The sequence below is a fragment of the Chiloscyllium plagiosum genome, unplaced genomic scaffold, assembly GCF_037043375.1.
Source record: "Chiloscyllium plagiosum isolate Xiang-an unplaced genomic scaffold, Cpla_swu_hap1 HiC_scaffold_8, whole genome shotgun sequence".
Taxonomy (NCBI): Eukaryota; Metazoa; Chordata; class Chondrichthyes; order Orectolobiformes; family Hemiscylliidae; genus Chiloscyllium; species Chiloscyllium plagiosum.
Genome location: NW_028270146.1, coordinates 51,953,547 through 51,973,145, shown reverse-complemented (window position 1 = coordinate 51,973,145; position 19,599 = coordinate 51,953,547). Strand labels below are relative to the sequence as shown.

Genomic DNA, 19,599 nt, shown 5'->3' with positions numbered 1-19,599 from the left:
AAAACAGGATGGTGTTCTGAAATGGCAAACAACATCAGTCATGCTTGTGCAGAGAGCAACCATGTTCCACAAAGTGGTCACCCAGTCTAATTGAAATGGCAAGTGACTGGAAGGTCAGGATCATTTTTACAGTCCTCAACCAGTCAAAAAAGCTAATGAAACAGCAAGCAAATGGATGGTCGGGGCGTGCTTTTAAATTTTTGAAATGGCAGATGACTAGTGTTCCAGTGAAACCCAGTGTAGGTTTATCGAACAGCACCTCATTTTCTGTAATGGCCATTTTGACAACTTCAGACCTTGAATTCTCCCCTGATTTATTCCTCCATCGGCTCTGCCTGTTGTCTTATTGTCATGGTATTGCTTTTAGCTGGTAAACAAAGTCAGAAGTCACATGACACCAGGTTGTAGTCCAAAAAGTTTATTTGAAATCACAAGCTTTCAAAAAACTGCCCCTTCATCAGGTGAAGTGAAGAAACGCACACAGGCAGAGAATTTACAGGCAGAGAGATCAAAATATCATACAAATGGTGTGAGTAGAGTGTGGACAAATTGAATAATAAGTCTTTGCAGGTGATCAAAAGTGTCAAACAGTGTGAGTAAAATATCAACAGATGAAAAGTAAGTGAAGGGATGACCTATAATCCAACTAATTGAGGCAGAGAGACAATTACAAAAAATTAAAAACAAGTTTGTGCTGGAAGCAAACCAAATGGCTAGAATGACATGATAGGTATAAGAGTCACCTGCTGAGGGTCTAACCAAAGTAACAAGTAATCCAAAACTCTACAAACTAATTAATGTAGAGACAGCATAACAAGTTATCAAGGTGATGGTGTTAAAGCAGGACAGTACAGAAGATTTTATTGATACAGACCAGTTTGGTGGGGGGGGGGGGAGGTACCTGTAGCATGACATGATCCCAAGATTATGGTTGAGGCCATCAACAATGATATGAAACTTGGCTATCAGTTTCTGCTCGGTGATTCTGCGTTGCTGTGGATCTTGAAGGTGCTTTGGAGGATGTTTACCTAAAGATTATAGGCTTAATGTCCTTGACTGCTGAAGTGTTTCCCTGTCAGGCGATTGCTCCGTGGTATCCATTCATCTATGTCATAGCGTCTGCAAGGTCTCACCATTATACCATGTCTTAGGGCATCCTTGCCTGCAGCGTATGAGGTAGACAACACTGACCGAGTCACATGAGTATCTGCCATGTACGTGGTGGGTGGTGTTCCCACGTGTGATATCCATGTTGATGATCTGGCATGTCTTGGAGAGGTTGCCATGTCAGAGTTGTGTAGTATTGTGATCGATGTTAATCTGAAGGCTGGGTAGTTTGTTGTGAATGAGGGTCTTTTTAAGTTCTGGCAGTTGTTTGAAGGTGAGAAGTGGGGGCTTGGGATGATCTTGGCGAGATTTTCATCATCAGCGATGGCTCATAGACACTTCTATTATTTTGACAATGTATAACCATACAACAAAACAATAATTTCTAATTAGACTTGTGCTTCAAGGTACTGAGTAAATAAATAAATAAAAAAATGCTCTCAAGTCCCCCTACTTGAAAGTGACTGGGCTGTAGGGGGTTGCAGTGATAGATGAAAGCTCAATAGCTATACTATGCATGTTGCCTGAAGCAATCACAAATTCTTTAGTCTGAGACGAACGTACTGTGGTATCCTAATGCAGGACTTATTTTAACATATCCATGGTTAACTGGAGACACTAATGCAGTTAACATCACAATACAGGTTGATACTTATTTCAATTAGCCAGTCCTTGTAAAAAAGCACTTCCAAAATTTATTTTATGTAACCTCCGTCTCCTTCCATTAATTTTAGATAGACATGCACGATTTCATTCCCATAAGTGCTTTAATTCAGAACAGAGAAGCTGGTTTCCAAGACAACTAATGGATATTAGTAATGGGAATGAAACAAGAAGCTGACTCATCTGATCTCCATGATTACAAAGGTCACATGCATCCTCAGTGTCTGAAGAGATATTGTTCACATTTGATTACTGTTCTTCAAACAGTTTTGAATATCCATGGTATTGTTGTTTTAGATCAAAACATGGAATGTTGCTTATCCAAACTGTGATATATGACTGGTATTAACAATGTTACTTAACAATGGCAATGATAATGGCACTTCTGCGCAACCAAAAAAATTTGCATCTTATAAGGTGAATTTGCATCTTATAAAGTGAATTGCAAAACACTATGAGGTCACTGAAGACTTTTGCACAATTAAGATGATTGATGTGTGGTGGCTCTACCACAACATTAACTGCACTGAAATTAAAGTACAAGGAAAGAAATCAACCCATCAACATATTTATGCCGAACATAATCCCAAATTGAACTAGTTCTACCTGCCTGCTACTGGCCCATATCCCTCCAAACCTTTCCTATTCATCTACCCAACCAAATGTCTTTTAAACATAGTAATGTACACATATTCACCCCTTCCACAGGAAGTTCATTCCACATGCGAACCGCGCTCTGTGTAAAAAAATTGCCTCTCATGTCTTTTTTAAATCTCTCTCTTCTCACCTTAAAATTGTATCCCCTAGTCTGGAAATTCCCCATCCCAGCGAAAAGATAACTACCATTAACTGTATCTATACTTCTCATTATTTTATACACTTCTACCAGGTCATCCATTTTTGTAAACCGCTCCTGCATTCTCTCCAAATTACATAGAACATACAACAGTACATCACAGTAGAGGCCCTTTGGCACTCGATGTTGTACCAATCTTGCATGGTACTCTCAGATCAAACTAACCTATATACTCTAAATATTACTATTACCCATGTGCCTATCCAAGAGTCACTTAAATGTCCCTAATGTATATGATTCTCCAATCACGGCTGGCAGTGCATTCCACGTACCAACCACTCTCTGTGTAAAGGACCTACCTCTGACATCTCCCCTAAACCTTCCTCCAATCACCTTAAAATTATGTACCCTTATGATAGCCATTTCCAACTTAGGAAAAATCTCTAGCTATCCATTCTATCTATGTCTCCCATCATTTTGTACTCCTCTGTCAAGTCACCTCTCATCTTCTTTGCTCCAATGAGAAAAATCCTTGCTCCCTCAACCTTTCTTCATAAGACATGCCCTCCAGTCCAGGCAGCATTCTGGTAAATCTCCTCTACACTTCCACATCCTTTCTATAATGAGACGACCAGAACTGAACACAATATTCCAAGTGTGGTCTAACCAGGGCTCTATAGAGCTGCAGAATAACCTCACAGCTCTTAAGCTCAATGCCACACTAATGAAAGCCAACAGACCGTATGTCTTCTTAAAAATCCTATCAACTTGGGTGGCAACTTTCAGGAATCTATGGATGTGGATCCCAAGATCCCTCTGTTCCTCCACACGGCCAAGAATGCTGCCTTTAACCCTGTAATCTGCATTTAAATTTGACCTCCCAAAATAATTCACTCCACACCTTTCCAGGTTGAACTCTATCTGTCACTTATCAGCCCAGCTCTGCACTCTGTTAATATCCTGTTGCATCCTACAACAGCACTACCCACAACTCCACAGAACTTCATGTCATTGGCAAACTTATTAACCCAACTTTCCACTTTGTCATCCAAGTCATTTATAAAAATCGCAAAGAGCAAAGGTCCCAGAACAGATCTGTGCGAAACACCACTGGTCTCTGAGCTCCAGGCTGAATACTTTATCTTCTATGGGCTAGCCAATTCTGTATCCAGACAGTCAAATTTCCCTGTATCCCTTGCCTCCTTAATTTCTGAATGAGCCTACCATGGGGTACCTTATCAAACTTGCTAAAATTCATTTGCACCACATCCACTGCTCTATTTTCACATCCTCAAAGAATTCACTAAGCCTTGTAAAGCATGACCTACCCCTCACAAAGCCATGCCGACTATTTCTAATCAAACTATGTTTTTCCAAATTATCATAAATCCAGTCTCTCAGAATCCTCTCCAATAATTTGCCCACTACTGACGAAAGACTGATGGGTCTGTAATTTCCAGAATTATCTTGAACAAGGGAATAACATTTTCAATCCTCCAATCATCTGGTACTACTCCAGTGGACAGTGAGGATGCAAAGATCATCGCCACATGCGCAGCAATCTCTTCCCTAACATTCTGTAGAAACCTAGTGTATATCACATCTGGCCCAGGGGACTTATCTATCCTCATGTTTTCCAAAATTTCCAGCACATCCTCCTTCTTAACATCAAGTTTGAGCATATCAGTCTGTTTTGCGCTGTCCTCACAAATGGGAAGGTTCCTCTCACAAGTGAATACTGAAGCAAAGTATTCATTAAGGACTCTCCTGCCTCCTCCAACTCTCGGCACAAGTTTCCTCCACTATCCCTGTTAAGCCCTACCCTCACTCTGCCCATCCTCTTGTTCCTCAAATAAGTGTAGAACACTTTGGGATTTTCCTTAATCCTATTCGTCAAGACCTTTTCATGCACCCTTCTAGCTCTCCTAAGTCCATCCTTCAGTTCCTTCCTGGCCACCTTGTAACTTCTAGAGCCCTGTCTGATCTTTGCTTCCTCAATGTTAAGTAAGCTTCTTTCTTCCTCTTGACTAGGTATTCCACATCCCTTGCCACTCAAGGTCCCTTCGCTCTACCATGCCTTCATTACCACAGTGGGACAAACCTATCCAGCACTCGCAGCAAATGCTCCACATTTTTGTGCATTTCCCTGAGAATATCTGTTCCCAATTTATGCTCCACAGTTCCCTCCTAATAGCAGTGTAATTCCCCCTCCCCAAATTAAGTACTTTGCCATACTGTCTGCTCCTATCTCTCTCCATGACTAGAGTAAAGGTCAGGGAATTTTGATCATTATCACCAAAATGCTCTTTCAGGGAGAGATCTGACACCTGTTGTGAAGCACTAAAACCAATCAGCTGTAGTCGGCCTATCTACATATTGAGTCAGGAATCCTTCCTGGACACACCTGACAAAATCTTCTCCATCCAAACTATTTGCATGAAGGAGGTTCCAATCAATATTAGGGAAGTTGAAGTCACCCATGACAACAACCCTTTTACTTTTGCACCTTTCCAAAATCTGCCTTCCAACCTGCTCCTCCGTGTCTCTGTTGCTACTGAGGGGTCTATAGAAAACTCCCAATGAAGTGTCTGTTCAGATCCTTTGGAATTATAGCTCTCTGAACTATACACAAGCTCTAACTGAGCTAACTAGTGTCTGATATAGGTTCCGTATCACCTCCTGCTCTTGTACTTTTTATCCATAGTGATAAGACCAAGGATTCAAATACCTTATAAACAGCTCCCTCCATCTTTCCTGCCATCTTTAGTGACTTATGCACATATTGACCCAGATCGTTGCACATCATTTACAGTGGCACCCTTTATTTTATACTTTCTTCCCATGTTCGTTCTACCAAAATATATCACCTGTCACTTCCCCTCATCGACCATGCATCTACACACTCCACCAATTCGACAACATCCTTTTGTAAATTGGCACTGTCCTCCTCACAGATTACAATGCTCCCAAGTTGTTATCATCTCTAAACTTTGAAATTATCCCCTCCACCTCAAAATCTAGATCATTAATATAGTCAGGGAAGCAAGGGTCAAAATATCAACATCTGGGGAACTCCTCTGCAAACCTTCCTCAAGTCTGAAAAAAGAATCCATTAACCATTACTCTCTACTTTTTATCATACAGCCAATCTTGTATCAATATTGTTACTGTCTCTTTTATTCCACGAGCTATAATTTTGCTCATACGTCTGTTGTGTGGTCCTGTATTGAACACCCTTCATATATCCATGCATACCTCTTCAAATAATCTAAACAGGTTAAATAAACATTAAGAATTAAACATTTTCCTTTTAGCAATCTATGTTGGCCATCCATAATGATTCCGTATTTGTCCACATGAAAATCATTTCTCTCTCAAATTATGATTCTGAAGGGTAATTGACTGCTCTGTAATTCCTGGTCTGATCTTTGTCGTGTTTATGCAATAACATAATGGTTGCAATTCTCCAATCCTCCAGCAACATCTCAAGTCCAAGTAAGACTGAAAGATTATGAAATTTCAAGTCTCATTTTCTTTAATGTACATCACATTTAGTCCACGTACAGGTAGACATTCCTTTATCTGAAACCCTGAACTCTGAAAAGCTCCGAAATCCAAAGGCTTTCTCATGAAGTTTTTTTCTAATTAACAAGGTTGTTTGGCATGCAAACAGTTAACCTAAGTCGACACCCACTCAATGCATATCACTCAGATGTGATGTGTGGGGTTGTGGCCCAGCATTGACAGGCCTCAATTCTGTTTCACTCACAGTGCACCTGCTGTTTGGTAAGATTTTTAAAATTTCACCATCAAACTGTCACTTATTCTGAAATTCAAAAAATTCTGAATTCTGAAAACCAGCTGGTTCTGATCAATTAGGATAAAGAATTGTGCACCTGTACTTTGTCTACCTGAAGTACCAACAGCTTATTTATTGTTTCTTCCTTATCAATTTGCACCTACGTGGTTTCTGACTTTCCTCCTTTGTCATTATATGTTGTGTAACATCTACTTCTTTCATAAAGGCAGATGGAAAATATTAATTTAATACCTCAGCCATACTCCTTTATAGTCTCAAATTAACCCTAGCTCTCCTCTTAAAACATTTTACTATTTGAGTGCTCACAGAAAATGTTGGCATTTCCTTTGTGTTTGCTGCTAGTCTTTTTTCATCATCCCTCTTTGCCTTTCTTATTTAATTTTTCTGTCTGAACATTTTGTATTCAGTTTGATTCTCAATTCTATTTTGTGCCTGACATCTGCCAGAAGTACATTTTTTCTTCTTATGCCTTCCTTTCTCTCTCCTTTCGATTCAAGGAGCTCAGAATTTGTTTGCCCTTCCTTTGCCTTTTTGGGGCAATATAACTTGACTCTATCTAAACCATTTCTTCTTTGAAGGTAGCCAATTCATAGCATTTTCTGTCAACTCTCAGCTTGAGTCTGTCTGACCCAACTCCTTTTTACCCCATTGAAGTCAGCTCTCCTTCAGGTAATTATTCTTACTTTGGAATGTCCTTTTCACTTTTCCATCATAATTCTAAACCTCATAAAACAATGATCACTGTCCCTTAAATGATCTCCTAGTGACACTTGCTCTACTTTGCCAAACTCAGTCACTGATAGAACCAGGTCTATTAGTGCCTCCTTTCTTATTGTACACGACACACTCTGCTGTCAACAATAGTTCTGAACAAAATCTAAAAACATTCGCCCCTTTTTGCCCTTAACACTACTATTAGCCCAGTCTATTTTGATTATTAAAAATCCCAATTGTAACTACACCAAGCTACATGATTGCATCCTTTTTGTTCTTTAGCTAAGGTCGTTTGAACCCTCCAATGTATCCTCTTCCTCCAATACTACAATGCTCTCCCTGACCCTCCAGATTCCACACATTGTTCTGATGGGGGCCTGGAGGGGGAAAGATCTAGAAAGAAATTGTGGGTTGATGGTGTAGGGAGATACGTGGTAAAGGAGGGGGGTAACATGGTGGTGAAAGAGTGGGGAGGTAGGAAATGCTCAACTTCCCACTCCCTCAAAGCCCTACTTTCCTCCAGACAAAAACTGAACCACCCTCCCCACAGATCTTCCCCCAGAAGTCTGGGTCGCACCTAGAATTAGTTTGGAAAGCATTGAATAGATTTTTTTAGCAGTATTAGGGGATCAATGGATGAAGGCTAACCAGGATATTGGGCAAACTTCCAATCTCTTTTATGTCCACATTTTGCTGAAGACAATTTAGTGGATTATCAATTGAATATGAAGCTACTGTTAAAGCTATGAAAACACAAGGATACATTGTGAGACATAGAACATAGAACAATACAGCACAGCACAGGCCCTTCGGCCCTCAATGTTGCACCAACCTGTGAACTATTCTCAGCTAGTCCCCCTACACTATCCCAAAATCACCCATGTGCTTATCTAAGGATTGTTTAAATCTCCCTAATGTGGCTGAGGTGACTACCTTAGCAGGTAGTGCATTCCACACCCTTACCACTCTCTGATTGAGCTGAAGCTGATTCCAAAACTGATAACATGAATGGCACAGTATAGAGAATAGTGTCACATTCTAAAAATAAATGATTCCAAACACAGAACCGGCTAATAGGCTTTATACAATTTACATATATACTCTATATATTGCTAAATATGTAGGGGCCAATATATGCTGTTTATTGCAATATATTGAATGTCCCCAAACCTACAAAACTTACATATCTTAGAGAAGGGAATAACTTGCATTTATACAGAGCCTTATCCTTTTCTTAGGACATCTTAAATGTCACAGCAATTATGTTAGAATTACCATTATTATTATGTAAGTAAATAGGTTAGCTAACTTTGCACACAGAGGCCCCACATAAACAGTAAATGAAATGATTGACCAGTTTTTCTATCGGGAATAGTGAGGGTCGGACTACTGATGTCATTAGTTGATATGATTGTGCTTATGATCAACCTTTTAAAAAATTACAAATCACATAGCTTACACGATTCATTAAATAGAGGGCTTTACTAGTGATTAGGCTGCTGTTCTGTACCACCAACCTTATGAAGATTGGTTTCACTTCAAACTAGAAATAATTTTGCTTTTCCTAAAAAAAAACAAGATAATTGAATATGAGCTTACTGGGTGGATCATTGCATTGGACAAGATTATACTGGACACATTCTTTTCATTCACACTGCACTGGATAAACTGAGAGTGAATCAGTCTTGACTTCATAGAATTTGGAGAGTTGATCCATACTGATGGATCTAACCCAAATTTGGTGCATTTTACAGTGGAACTGCTAGAAACAACAAATTTAGTAAACTCACGTTCTGCCATTACAAAGCGCAGAATGCATTCACCAGAGATATGGAATGTGTAAAGTGATGGTCAATAGTGAAGGAAAATTACTTGACACTTAATTGGGCCAAACGCAGTATTCATGATTATCCTTTCAACAGCAGCGAAAGGAGCTTAGCCAGATGATCAGATCACTATTTTATGACATGATAATGTTTCAAGTTCTCCCCATGTTTTTTCCTGAACTTGAACTGCTGAGGATGACATTCAGTCAAGGTTTTAAATATAGTTGCTGGGGATTGAAGGTCTGGGTTGTTGATCTAAGGCTAGGATTGTTAGTTTCTGTTTATACAACATTTTCAAGCTTCACAATGAAATGGGGATTGATTTGCTGCAACATTATAGCTGGTGCGTGAATAATATAAAGAACTGTAGTCATTGGAGATCTGAAACAAAAACAGAAATTCTTGAGAAACTCAGCAGGTCTGGCAGCATCGATAAACAGAGAAATGTTAACTGATTTTCAGATGCTGCCAGATGTGCTGAATCTCTGCACACTTTCTGTTTTTGTTTCAATAACCTTAGGTTGTCTGACTCATTGTTTCACTCACAACATCCCATCAGTGAGAACATAAAGAAATGCAATAATTCAGGTAATTAATCTTAATTCACAATGTTTGTACCAACTGAAATTCAAAATTACATTAACAGCACAGTTTGTCTTTAATCATAGTGCTAGAAGTTATTTCAAAATATACCTGCCAGTGATAGCTCATTTTCAATAATATAGTGGCTTACTTTAATCTGCTTTCCTTATTTAACTTTTGACAAAATCCTTCCAGATGCAATTATAAGTGTGAATGTGAGATTAAGATTCCCTAAAGGCATCATTTTAGCCCATTCATTTTAAATGAAAAGTCAGAATAATCTTTCAAATCATCCAAGGTGACAGAATAGTTGGAATTCCAATCTCTTTGAAACAGATTCTTTAGCTGATGATGAGCTGTATCACCAGCTTCTCCTGAAGTCTGATTAATAAGCAGACCAACTCCTGTTGTAGAATTGAAGTAATCATAAGACCAATTCGAAGTACCTGGAAGCCAAGAAGGATTATTTAATCATTTAAAATGGTATTTACATTTTGAAGAAACCCAGAACTGTCCATAATCGGTAAATGCACACGTACAAATATGAAAGCAATGAGTAGTAGAATCTGTTTTGTGAGCTGAAAATTTCCATGTTTTCTACCATGTGATGGCAGTGAAATGGACGACTGAAAATTTCACCATTTCAAAAAAAAGAATCCAATTTCAAACTTCCACCTTGACTGACAATTAAGCTCATCTGTGCTCATGTTTCATTTTCAATCATTTTCAATCAAATCGTGAGGCAAAATGCATTGCATCACTGAACAGGTTGATTAGAAAATAGTTTACAAAAGAGTGGGTGGGATTTTTACTGGTGATGGTAAAAAAATGCAAAACAAAACACGGTGGTTTTGGTGGTGGGAAAGTCACTCAGTTGTGCAAAAAAAGTGGATGGGAGAGGGCACTTGTGGCACTGTGGTAGTGTCCCTAAATTTGAACTGGGAAGCCTGGGTTCAAGTCCCACCTTCTCCAGGGATGTGTCAGAACACATTGATTAAAAAATGTCTACATTCGCCATAAAACAGCACCGGAGGACCTGGTACAAAATCTATGTGATTTTAATAAAAGTGGGTGGGAAGTTGTCCAGTGGTTGTGTCCCTGCCTCTGGTTCAGAAGATCCAGGTTCAAATCCCACCCTGTTCCAGAGGCGGGCAACAGCACTTTTGGATAGGTCAATTAGAAACATTGGCTGGAAAGGTGCTCTTGTGGTGCTGTGGTAGTGTCCTACTCTCTGAGTCAGGAGGTCCAGGTTCAAGTCCCAACTGTTGCAGAGGTGTGTAATCACATCATTGAACAGGTAGATTAGAAAATCAAAAAGAATTGGGGTCCCCCTGCCATCCCCCTCCCCCTTTCCCTAACTCTCCCTCATCTTTGCTGGCCTGCATTGCCTTGAATGGGTTTTACATGTAAGTTACCCAATTGGTGGTGGTGAGAAGGTGAAAAAAAGGATGGGTGATTTGGTGATGGGAAAAAAACATTCAGTTGTGGATACAAAAAGAAAAAAAAATTAGGAGTGACAGGGCTGGCTGTGGGGATGATAATGTTTGAATATAGATTAAATGTTCAAGGATACAAATGCTACAGGAAGGATAGAAAGGGAGGCAAGAGAGGAGGGGGAGTGGCGTTTTTGAGAAGGGATAGTATTACAGCTGTGCTGAGGGAGGATATTCCTGGAAATACATCCAGGGAAGTTATTTGGGCAGAACAGAGAAATAAGAAAGGGATGACCACCTTATTGGGATTGTATTATAGACCTCCTAATAGCCAGAGGGAAATTGAGAAACAAACTTGTAAGGAGGTCTCAGCTATCTTTAAGAGTAATAGGATGGTTATGTTAGGGGATTTTAACTTTCCAAACATCGACTGGGACTGCCATAGTTTTAAGGGTTTAGAAGGAGAGGAATTTGTTAAGTGTGTACAAGACAATTTTCTGATTCACCATGTGGATGTACCTACTAGGGAAGGTGCAAAACTTGATCTACTCTTGGGAAATAAGGCAGGGCAGGTGATTGAGGTGAGAGTGGGGGAGCACTTTGGGGCCAGCGACCACAATTCTATTAGTTTTAAAATAGTGATGGAAAAGGATAGACCAGATCTAAAAGTTGAAGTTCTAAATTGGAGAAAGGCCAATTTTGATGGTATTAGGCAAGACCTTTCGAAGGTTGATTGGGCGCAGATGATTGCAGGTAAAGGGACAGCTGGGAAATGGGAAGCCTTCAGAAGTGAGATAACGAGAATCCAGAGAAAGTATATTCCTGTCAGGGTGAAAGGAAAGGCTGGTAGATATAGGGAATGCTGGATGACTAAAGAAATTGAGGGTTTGGTTAAGAAAAGGAAGGAAACATATGTAAGGTATAGACAGGATAGATTGAGTGAATCCTTAGAAGAGTATAAAGGAAGTAGGAGTATACTTAAGAGGGAAATCAGGAGGGCAAAAAGTGGACATGAGATAGCTTTGGCAAATACAATTGAGGAGAATCCAAAGGGTTTATACAAATACATTAAGGACAAAAGCGAAACAAGGCTGCCTTTGTGTGGAGCTGCAGAAAATGGGGAGACACTAAACGAGTATTATGCATCAGTATTTACTGTGGAAAAGGATATGGTAGATATAGACTGTAGGGAAACAGATGGTGACACCTTGCAAAATGTCCATATTACAGAGGAAGAAGTGCTGGATGTCTTGAAATGCATAAAAGTGGATAAATCTCCAGGACCTGATGAGGTGTACCCTAGAACTCTGTGGGAATCTAGGGGAGTGATTGCTGGGCCTCTTGCTGAGATATTTGTATCATCGATAGTCACAGGTGAGGTGCTGGAAGACTGGAGGTTGGCTAACGTGGTGCCATTGTTTAAAAAGGATGATAAGGACAAGCCAGGGAATTATAGACCAGTGAGCCTGACATTGTTGATGGGCAAGTTGTTGGAGAGAATTCTGAGAGACAGGATGTACATGTATTTGGAAAGACAAGGACTGATTAGAGATAGTCAATGTGGCTTTGTGAGTGGGAAATCATGTTTCACAAACTTGATTGAGTTTTTTGAAGAAGTAACAAAGAGGATTGATGAGGGCAGAGCGGTAGATGTGATCTATATGGACTTCAGTAAGGCGTTCGACAAGGTTCCCAATGGGAGACTGATTAGCAAGGTTAGATCTCACAGAATACAGGCAGAACTAGCCATTTGGATACAGAACTGGGTCAAAGGTAGAAGACAGAGGGTGGTGGTAGAGGGTTGTTTTTCAGACTGGAAGTCTGTGACCAGTGGAGTGCCACAAGGATCGGTGCTGGGTCCTCTACTTTTTGTCATTTACATAAATGATTTGGATGTGAGCATAAGAGGTACAGTTAGTAAGTTTGCAGATGACACCAAAATTGGAAGTGTAGTGGACAGCAAAGAGGGTTACCTCAGATTACAACAGGATCTTGACCAGATGGGCCAATGGACTGAGAAGTGGCAGATGGAGTTTAATTAAGATAAATGCGAGGTGCTGTATATTGGGAAAGCAAATCTTAGCAGTACTTATACACTTAATGGTAAGGTCCTAGGGAGTGTTGCTGAACAAAGAGACCTTGGAGTGCAGGTTCATAGCTCCTTGAAAGTGAAGTCGCAGGTAGATAGGATAGTGAAGAAGGCGTTTGGTATGCTTTCCTTTATTGTTCAGGGTATTGAGTACAGGAGTTGGGAGGTCAAGTTGCGGCTGTACAGGACATTGGTTAGGCCACTGTTGTAATATTGCGTGCAATTCTGGTCTCCTTCCTATTGAAAAGATGTGAAACTTGAAAGGGTTCAGAAAAGATTTACAAGCATGTTGCCAGGGTTGGAGGATTTGAGCTATAGGGAGAGGCTGAGGCTGTTTTCTCTGGAATGCCGGAGGCTGAGGGGTGACCTTATAGAGGGGAAAGATATAAAAGAGACCTAAGGGGCAAAGGTTTCACACAGAGGGTGGTACGTGTATGCAATGAGCTGCCAGAGGAAGTGGTGGAGGCTGGTACAATTGCAACATTTAAGAGGCATTTGGATGGGTATGTGAATAGGAAGGGTTTGGAGGGATATGGGCCGGGTGCTGGCAGGTGGGCATAGATTGGGTTGGGATATTTGGTCGGCATGGACGGGTTGGACCGAAGGGTTTGTTTCCATGCTGTACATTTCTATGACTCTATGACTCTATATGAACAATAAGATGATCATGGAGATGACATTAGACAAATTTGAGCAATAAAGTTGCAGTTCTGTACTAACAACAGCAACTTTAACATTGGGGCACGTACTATTTATCATTTACTACATGATGAAGTATCAGGAGATATGGATAATCTGCTTAAAACATGGGATCAGGATTTGGGACTAGAAATCTCTATAGAAACGTGGAATGATATTTGGGAAAACGCTAGAAGAATTACTATCTGTAACAGAACCCAGGCTATCCAGCTGAAGATACTTCATAGGGCCCATATAGCACCGGTTCGACTGGCAAAATTTAAGGCAGGAACATCTCCAATGTGTTCCAAATGCAAAATAGAGGTGGGCACTCTTGTACATTGCCTATGGACCTGTCATAAGATCCGTAGATATTGGACTAAAGTAGCAAGTACACTGACAGAAATTTTAGGAACGGAAATTAAAGTGGACCCTGTATCTCTCCTTTTGGGCTTTTCGAACTTTCCCTCCCTGGACATGTACGGGAAGAGACTATTTTCTATTCTTTCTTTCGGTGCAAGGAAAAATATTTTGGTGAACTGGGCGGCTGAGGGCCCCCCTGTACTTTCAAATTGGCACAGATTAATTATGGAATGTATTCCCCTTGACTTCCTTAAAAATATGGTGCACCGAAAGACCGAATTATTTTATAAAATATGGCAGCCCTTCTTGAATTACATAAATACAGATATTTCGGCTATCCTAACAAGGGCTTTTATTTAATTGAGATTACAAACCTGGCTGGTCCGGGGCCCCTTAGGAGAGGAATCCCGCACAAATACGGGTTTTATTACATCTGATGTTAACACATTCCGAGCATGTAAGAGACTTAAATATACACTCTGGTTAGTTGTAGGTTAGATTAGTAGATAGTTGAGTTTTGTTTTTTTTTCTTTTTCGGTATTTTTTTTCTTTTGTTAAATTTTGGCTATTGTATATTTGATTTAATTGTATATCAATGTTTATATTTGAGAGTTTTGTTTATTTTTGTAAACTTGTAAAAATGTTAAATTTCTAATAAAAATATCTATAAAAAAAAACATTGGGGCACATATGAATGGGTGTTGGAAATTCTCACCTTGCCACTAGGAGAGTCAGGTTAAAACACTGCCAACCGCAGCTCCTCTACTGCCACTTAGCACTCTGAGGAGTTCTGACTGACTGGACCTGATACTTCTGCCCCTCACTCAGAATGAAATCCTGCCGCAGAAAGCTGTTGACCAATCTGGTGACCACTGATGGTATGACACAAGGCCCCAAGAATGCAAGTTCCACAACCTGGCCAGAGATAGGTGCTGGGTGCTTTCACAACAACAACGGGCTTGGTGGCCCTGGGAGGTGGGGAAGCAACCTTAGTTGGGGGTCTTGATGGAGATGCCTGAGGATAGGAAACACTGGGGGGATGGGAAGATGTGGGGAGAGGGGTGTGATGTGGAAAAGATATGAGTGAGTCTCCCCCATTTTACCACCTGAGGACTGAAGTGTGACATACTGGGTGTGCCTTTCTTGCTACACCCTTTCCCTGACCTCCTCCCACCAGCCTTAAAACTAGGGTTGGGCAAAAGCGGCCCCTAGATGGCTTTGAGTACGCCATTAATGACCTCAACTGGAGACCATAGGCATTGCATGCCCCCCATAAATTAAGGACACGTCATGGACCAGAGAAAAGTTCATCTTAGAATTTCATGTGCTCCATTCCACCCACAAACCCAATGATGCGGATCGTAATATTCTGCTCTCGATTCCACGAAGCACAGGTATTAAAGACTGTGGGTTGAATCTTCCCATATTTTGGCAAAGCATGTATTTGATTGGGTTTCATGAAGGGTTTCTCTCCATGAGGGCCACGGGCTTTCTCATGCTATCACTGTAAACTTGCTTCAGTAACTACCTACCTCACCTATGGTGCTCCTCTCATTCAGTGTGCTAGCCTGTTTCTCCAACTCACTGTAGCTGGAGATACTTTCAACTGCCAGGATATTACAGGATATCCAGGGATCCCCAGCTTCAATCCATGTACCAAAGTGAAGCACTGTCAGACCAGAGCTGCCCTGCATAGTTCATGGCAATTACCATGGACTGGGCACATTTTCACCCTGCTTTGCAGACAGAGATTTGGAGGTCTTGATGGATGGGGTTTTACAGAGGAGAGAACATTCTCTTCCCTCAGGACCTGCAGAGGAGTGCACAAAACGAGATCCTAACAGCCTGGTCTGAGGTTGCCACCCAGGTCAGTGCCATCTCAGCCGTCTTGAAGGATACCCAGCAACATTGGAGGAAAGCTAATGACCTTCTCTTCTCCACCAGAGTAGATGTAACCATCCTCTCTTTGCTGCCTCACACCTACTCTATCTCTTCTCCCGCACACACTCATGCTCTACCACTCTCACTGTTGCCTACACCATCTTCCCTCACTTACTAGCGTCCACAAGATTCCCTCACCATGAACCCTCTGTGTTGTCCACTTACTCACTTGGGACACCTCTATTCTACCACCTGTATCAAACTAACAGCTGAACAGCAGGCCTTCTCTCTCAGTCTCTCCATTTGTCTAAATCTAGAAGCAAACAGCCCAGAACAGAGCAGGAAGAGTGAAGACGAGTAGTGGGTTATATGACATTTGTCTCCTCAGCTCTTACAGGAAGATGATCTTTGCCTTAGCGGGACAGGACTGTGACTGTTCATGAGGTGGTGCAAAGACCTCTATCACTTTGTAAGAATCATTGTCTATTGCTGTGCTTTCCCCCTTTTCAGTTAGATTAGAGTCAGGACACTTGCTGGTGAGACATCACTGCCTTGGATCATAGAATCCCTATGATGTGGAGACAGGCCCTTTGGCTGAACAAGTCAACACCAATCCTCCAAAGAGTAACCCACCCGGACCCATTCCCCTACCCTATTATCCTATATTTTACCCCTGACTAATGCACCTAACCTACACATCCCTGAACACTATGGGCAATGTAGCATGGCCAATTCACCTAACCTGCACATCTTTGGATTGTGGGAGGAAACCAGAGCAAAACTCACACAGACACGCGAGAATGTGCAAACTCCACACAGTTGCCTGAGGCTGGAATTGAACCCAGGTCCCTGGTACTATCAGGCAGCAGTGCTAATGACTGAGCCACTATGCCACCCTGCATATCTCTGTGGTGAGTGGAGGAAGAAATATCTCAGATGGCTGGCACTCAGAGTACTACTAGAGTCCAGGTCCTCTCAGGTTAGAGTCTGGACAGGTGCCACCTTGCCTCTGCCCTCTATCTCTAGGTAGGTCTTCAGACGAACAAACAGGGCAGGGCAACTCTGGACTGGCAGAGCTTGATCCATGCACAGCTGCATTTTAAATTAAGTGCTAGCACCAGGAATCCCAGCTGCAGGGAGTACTTCCACCTCTGGAAAAAAAGGGTAGGTATTAGAGGTGGGGCACCATAGAGACTTGGTGCGCAGGTAATCAGATCAGTTTAGGACAATAATACTAGAAACTTCACTTTGGCATGTGGAGAGAAACTGTCCCTGAAATGTACTAAAGTTGACACAGTCGAGAGTGTGGTGCTGGAAAAGCACAGCAAGTCAGGCAGCATCCGAGAAGCAGGAAAATTGACGTTTCAAGCAAAAGCCCTTCATCAGGAATGAGGCTGGGAACTTTGGGAATGGAGAGATAAGTGGGAGGGGGTGGTGAAGGGGAGAAAGTAGCTGAGAGTGCAATAAATGAATGGAGGTGGGGGTAAAGATGACAGGTCGGAGGGGAGGGTGGAACGGATAGGTGGGAAGGAAGATTGACAGGTAGGATCGGTCATGAGGTGGTGCTGAGTTGGAAGGTTGGAACTAGGATAAGGTGAGGGGAGGGGAAATGAGCAAACTGGTGAAATCCACATGGGGTTGGAGGGTCCCGAGGCAGAAGATGAGGTGTTCTTCCTCCAGGCGTCGGGTGGTTAGGGAGTGGTGATGGAGGCGGCCTTGGACCTACAAGTCCTTGGTTGAAGTGTTCGGCCATGGGGCAGTGGGGTTGGTTGGTGCAGGTGACCCAGAGACATTCTCAGAAGCGCTCTGCGAGAAGGCGTCCTGTATCCCCAATGTAGAGGAGACAACGGATACAGTAAATAATATGTGTGGAAGTACAGGTAAATCTCTGATGGATGTGGAAGGCTCCTTTGGGGCCTTGGACAGAGGTGAGGGGGGAGGTGTGGGCGCAGGTTTTGCAATTCCTGTGGTGACAGAGGAAGGTTCCGGGAAGGGAGGGTGGGTTGTTAAGGGACGCGGACCTGACGAGGCAGTTGTGGAGGGAACGGTCTTTATGGAAAGTGGATAGGAGTGGGGTGGGAAATATATCTCTGGTGGTGGGGTCCGTTTGTAGGTGGTGGACATGGCGGAGGATGATACGATGTACACGGAGGTTGGTGGGGTGGAAGGTGAGGACCAGGAGTGTTCTGTCCTTGTTGTGGTTGGAGGATAGAGGTGTGGGAAGAAGATGAGATGCGCTGGAGGGGATCATCAACCACGTGCGAGGGGAAATTGTGGTCTTTAAAGAAGGGGCCATCTGGTGTGTTCTGTGGTGGAACTGGTCCTCCTGGGAACAGATGTGGCAGAGGAATTGGGAATACGGGATAGCATTTTTACAGGAGGCAAGGTAGGGGGAGGTGTAATCCAGGTAGGTGTGGAATCAGTGGGTTTGTAGAAGATGCCAGTGTTGTGTTGGTCACTATTGATGGAGGTGGAGAGATCCAGAAAGGGGAGGGAGGTAACTGAGATGGTCCAGGTGAATTTAAGATCGGGGTGGAATGTGTTGATGAAGTTGATGAACTGTTCACCCTCCTCGTGGGAGCACAAGGTTACGCCGATGCAGTTACCAATGTAGCGGAGGAAAAGGGGGACATGGTGTGGGTGTAACTGTGAAAGATGGACTGTTCTACATAGCCAGCAAAGAGACAGGCATAGCTGGGGCCCATGGCTACTCCTTTCATCGGGAGGAAGTGGGAAGATTCAAAGGAGAAATTATTGAGGGTGAGGACCAGTTCAGCCAAACAAGTAAGGATGTCAGTGGAAGGGTACTGGTGGGGACATCGGGAGAGGAAGAAATGGAGGGCTTGGAGGCCCTGGTCATGGCAGATGTAGGTGTATAGGGACTGGATGTCCATGGTGAAGATGAGGCATTGGGGGCCAGGGAAACGGAGGTCTTGGATGAGGTAGAGTGCATTGGTGGTGTCCCGAATGTATGTGGGGAGTTCCTGGACCGGCATGGGGTGTGGTGGTGGGGGGGAAGGATAGGATAGTATTGTATTGAGGTATGTGGAGGTGAACTCGGTGGGGTAGGAGTAGGCTGAGACGATAGGTCGGCCGGGATAGTCAGGCTTGTGGATCTTCGGAAGGAGATAGAACCGGGCGGTGCGGTGTTCCCGAACTATGAGGTTGGAAGCTGTGGGTGGGAGATCCCCCGAGATGATGAGGTTGTGTACGGTTTGAGAGATGATGGTGTGGTAATGGGAAGTGAGGTTGTGGTCAAGGGAGCAGTAAGAGGAGGTGTCTTCAAGTTAGTGCCTGGCTTCTGCGGTGTAGACGTCAGCGCGCCAAACTACCACTGCACACTCCTTACCCGCTTGTTTGATGGTGAAGTTGCAATTGGAGCGGAGGGAGTGGAGGACTGTGCGTTGTGAAGGTGAGAGGTTGGAGTGGGGGGGGGGGGGGGGACAGGTTGAGGTGGTCAATATCCCAGCAGTAGTTGGCAATAAAGAGGTCGAGGACGGTTAACAGACTGGTATGGGGTGTCCAGTTGGATAGGGTGTGTTGGAGGCAGGTGAAGGGGTCCTCGGAAGGTGGGCGGGAGTCTTGATGGAATCTCGGAAGGTGGGCGGGAGTCTTTGACACAGCCAATTCAGGTGATATTCAACCCA

The 19,599-nt window shown here is 42.7% G+C and overlaps 1 protein-coding gene across 1 annotated transcript in view; it reads right to left on the bottom strand.

Moving 5' to 3' along the window:
- Positions 1-402: 402 nt before the first annotated feature.
- LOC122553572 (5'-3' exonuclease PLD3-like) overlaps positions 403-19,599 on the bottom strand; it is an 80,423-nt gene continuing 61,226 nt past the window's right edge. The window contains exon 11 of the mRNA XM_043697587.2: positions 403-9,954. Coding sequence (XP_043553522.2) covers positions 9,749-9,954 — 206 coding nt within the window. The 3' untranslated portion in view covers positions 403-9,748. The remainder of the gene's footprint in view (positions 9,955-19,599) is intronic.